General features: G+C 37.2%; 1 protein-coding gene across 1 annotated transcript; it reads left to right on the top strand.

Moving 5' to 3' along the window:
* Positions 1-364: 364 nt before the first annotated feature.
* On the top strand, positions 365-2,130 carry LOC145903498 (arylalkylamine N-acetyltransferase 1-like). The gene is made up of 4 exons (XM_082991585.1): positions 365-890; positions 1,078-1,221; positions 1,293-1,417; positions 1,640-2,130. Exons 1-4 carry the CDS (start codon positions 708-710, stop codon positions 1,851-1,853), a joined length of 666 nt encoding a protein of 221 aa, XP_082847711.1. The 5' UTR covers positions 365-707; the 3' UTR covers positions 1,854-2,130.
* The last annotated feature ends 1,002 nt before the right edge of the window (positions 2,131-3,132 follow it).

A 3,132-nucleotide genomic window follows, 5' to 3' on the forward strand; every position in this document is an offset into this window, starting at 1 on the left:
CCAAATACCAGTACCAGAAAAAGGGTTTCGGCATTTTGTGAAGTTTAATCAAACGCAAAGTGACGTATTGTAAAACATATTACTTTAGTTTTTGTGGAATTCAAACATAGTGAAGGCAATTAGTGCCATGTGCGACATATTGCTGACATGCTGGTACCACAATCAAAGTGTTGAGAAAAGTCTACTGTTTTTCCGAGGCACGGCCACGTATCCGGTTGAGTGCTTGAGCGATGAGCCGTAAAGCTGTTACATAAAGTTGTTTCGCTCTGCTGCTCTATTTTCAAAGAAGGGTTACCTCGATTTTGACGATCAGGCTGTCGAAGCCAGACGTTTTATTGTGCTTGAGGGAAGCCTATTCACATTACTCGCATGTTGTGTTTGAGGTAGATTGGTTTGAATGTAATATGTGAACGAGGGTTTTTGTTGATTTAGAAAGTGAGTTGCAGATAATATGCATTGTTTCGACCCATTACGTCTCTTTTGCGCCACGGTAAGCAGCCAGGCAAATACTTATGTACTTTGTAATACTTTGAAGTCGTCGTCCTCCACGCAGCAAGTAATGCAAAACCAAGTGGCACACCGAGCGTTGGTCACGTGGGGTGTGGATAACCATATGGTTTAATCCTCCAATTTCCAGCACCAGCATTTTGTTTGAAACGTACTATTTTTTAAGTTTACAAACCAAGCACAACAGTGACAGAAGCAAAATGTGTGAGAACATTTTAAATTTAAAAAAATCAAAGCAAAAAATTTGCTGGAGATTGACGACCGATGAAGATATTCCTAATATTTGCCAAATGATGACGGAGCATTACTTTACAAGGGAACCAGCTTCGGTTGCTTTAGATTTGTCTGAAAACGACATTAAATGCCTTGTGGATTTTGTGAAAGTTAGTATTTGTAAAACTAGTTAAATATGCATGCATGAAATTATATTATTACAACAATATTATCGCACTAATTTAGTCACTCTTGCCACCGAGAATATCGGCATAATCAAGAAAAAAGTTTGGACAAGGATTTATAGATCAAATCAAATCATGTTTATTTTGCGTAAAAGCAACTACTTTAAAACAGAACGGCTTTCTGGTGCGCCCGGCGCTTTGTGCATACGAAGAGGAAAGCAAGGAAATGTGTGGAGTGTGTATTACTGGCATAAAAGACTTCATTCCACCTGCAACCAACATAACTCCTCCTTTAAAAGTATCTCAGTTCACTAAGGTACAAAATCGGAAATATTGTGTTTCTAAAACTTGCAAAAGTCAGTTCAATTTGTGGTTACATTTTTTTAGCTTGTGGAATCCTTTGCATGTGATATTAAATCACGTGCTGGCGATTTCCTGTACATCACTGGAATGATCATGTGTGTGCCGGAAAAATACAAAAGTATGGGAATTGCCGAAGCATTGTATAAAAAGTAAGTTACCTGTAATTGGAATGTTACGTCGATTCAATTAAATGTGCTGGTTTTTAATACATTATTATTGATACGGTGTGCGATCGACAGCCTGCCAGGGGCCTTTGGTTTTTTGATCCAGTTTTGATTTACTAATCACATTGAAATGTGCTGGTTTCGTGAATTTTTTTCTGGAGTACACACCAACACAAACACAACAGAAAACAACAGCATTTTGTGTAGGAGAATGGAACTCGCCAAGAAGGACGGATGCAAGTTCTATATCGTCATATGTACGTCATTATTTACAGCAAAGGCTCTGGCGAATTTGGGCGCAAAATGCATAAAACATGTGGAATACTCGGAATACGTGGATGCCATAACAGGAGAAAATATTTTCAAAGCAGTTCTGGAACCACACAAAAGCTCAGGAATGAAACTGATGTGTCTTGAGTAGGCAATTATGTGACAATAAAATAAAGATTTTGAAAATCAATTTATTGTTAAACAACAAAACTTCATGCGATAGCTCTGTAGCCAGGGTTGACCTACATTACCTTTTTCCAATATTTGTGCTTATTTTTTGCGTGGAGTGTCTTAGAAAATGCAAACGTGCTCAATTCTGAACAAACTACTTTTTTGACTTGCGTACGTAGTTTTTTAAATTAAATCTGCCTTTTTTAATAAATACGGATTATTAGTGATATTGCGTTTGTGGAAATAAAACAAAACTTAACTTGCTTTTTTTTATCTGGAGCGACAGTAACCTATGAAAAGCCAGAATATGATTTAAATGGTATGACTAACTAACCACATTACTAAACCGTATGGTAAATTAAAATCCCAACATGTTAACGAAAGTAAATGCAGGGAAATCTCGCCTCTTGAAAAATCCTGCTCGACGTGTTTTGCACCGAAGTACATTTGAGTTTATTTTTTACAAAATCAACCAGCCGTAAACTCTTTTTCATACCAGCCCACAAGTGCAAAATCTGACGACCGTTTGTCTGGTCGGCGCAGCATATGGTTCAAAATGAAATACGAATCTAACCTTCTTCTGGTGAAAAACAACAAATTTACACCTTGAAACGTCGGAAAACACGCAAAAAGTGTATATTTAGTTTTTTCAGCCGCCATGTTTGAACAGCAGGCATCAAATTACATTGAAAGAAGTTGGTTTTCCTAAAATTGCATGTGTAGGTCGGTTAAGGACTGCGATGCACAAACCGTGTGTTGGGACCTTGAAACGTCGGAATATACACAAAAGTTGTATATTTGTTGTTTTTCACAAGAAGAACGTCAGATTCGTATTTCATTATGACATAACTGGTGGACAAAGCCTATTTTTAGTTTCCATGGTCCTATATGTCGATGCCCTTTAACCCTTTAAGTGGCACAACCCCTTACAATTTTGGCGCGTTTTTCAAATGCGCATATCTCGCGCTATGGTGCTCCTGTCGACCTAATTTTTTTCCAAGGGGTAGCTTGAACGCAGTAGTTTCTTTAAATAATCAAAAACATACCTTTCTATTTGATTTTTTTCAGTAATTTGGTAATTAGTTAAAGGTACTTATTTATCTGTTAATTGGGCAGTTAAAACGTATGCATTACGGTTCAGAAGCGCCTTTAGTTGATGTGGTTGCATTTTGCTTTATAACTGATTGAAAACATTGAGCTAAAGTAAAAAAAGTGGACAAATGTGTAAAGTGGGCTGTTTCAAACCACTTTTATGTAAT

Source organism: Ascidia mentula, chromosome 5, assembly GCF_947561715.1.
Source record: "Ascidia mentula chromosome 5, kaAscMent1.1, whole genome shotgun sequence".
NCBI classification, from domain to species: domain Eukaryota; kingdom Metazoa; phylum Chordata; class Ascidiacea; order Phlebobranchia; family Ascidiidae; genus Ascidia; species Ascidia mentula.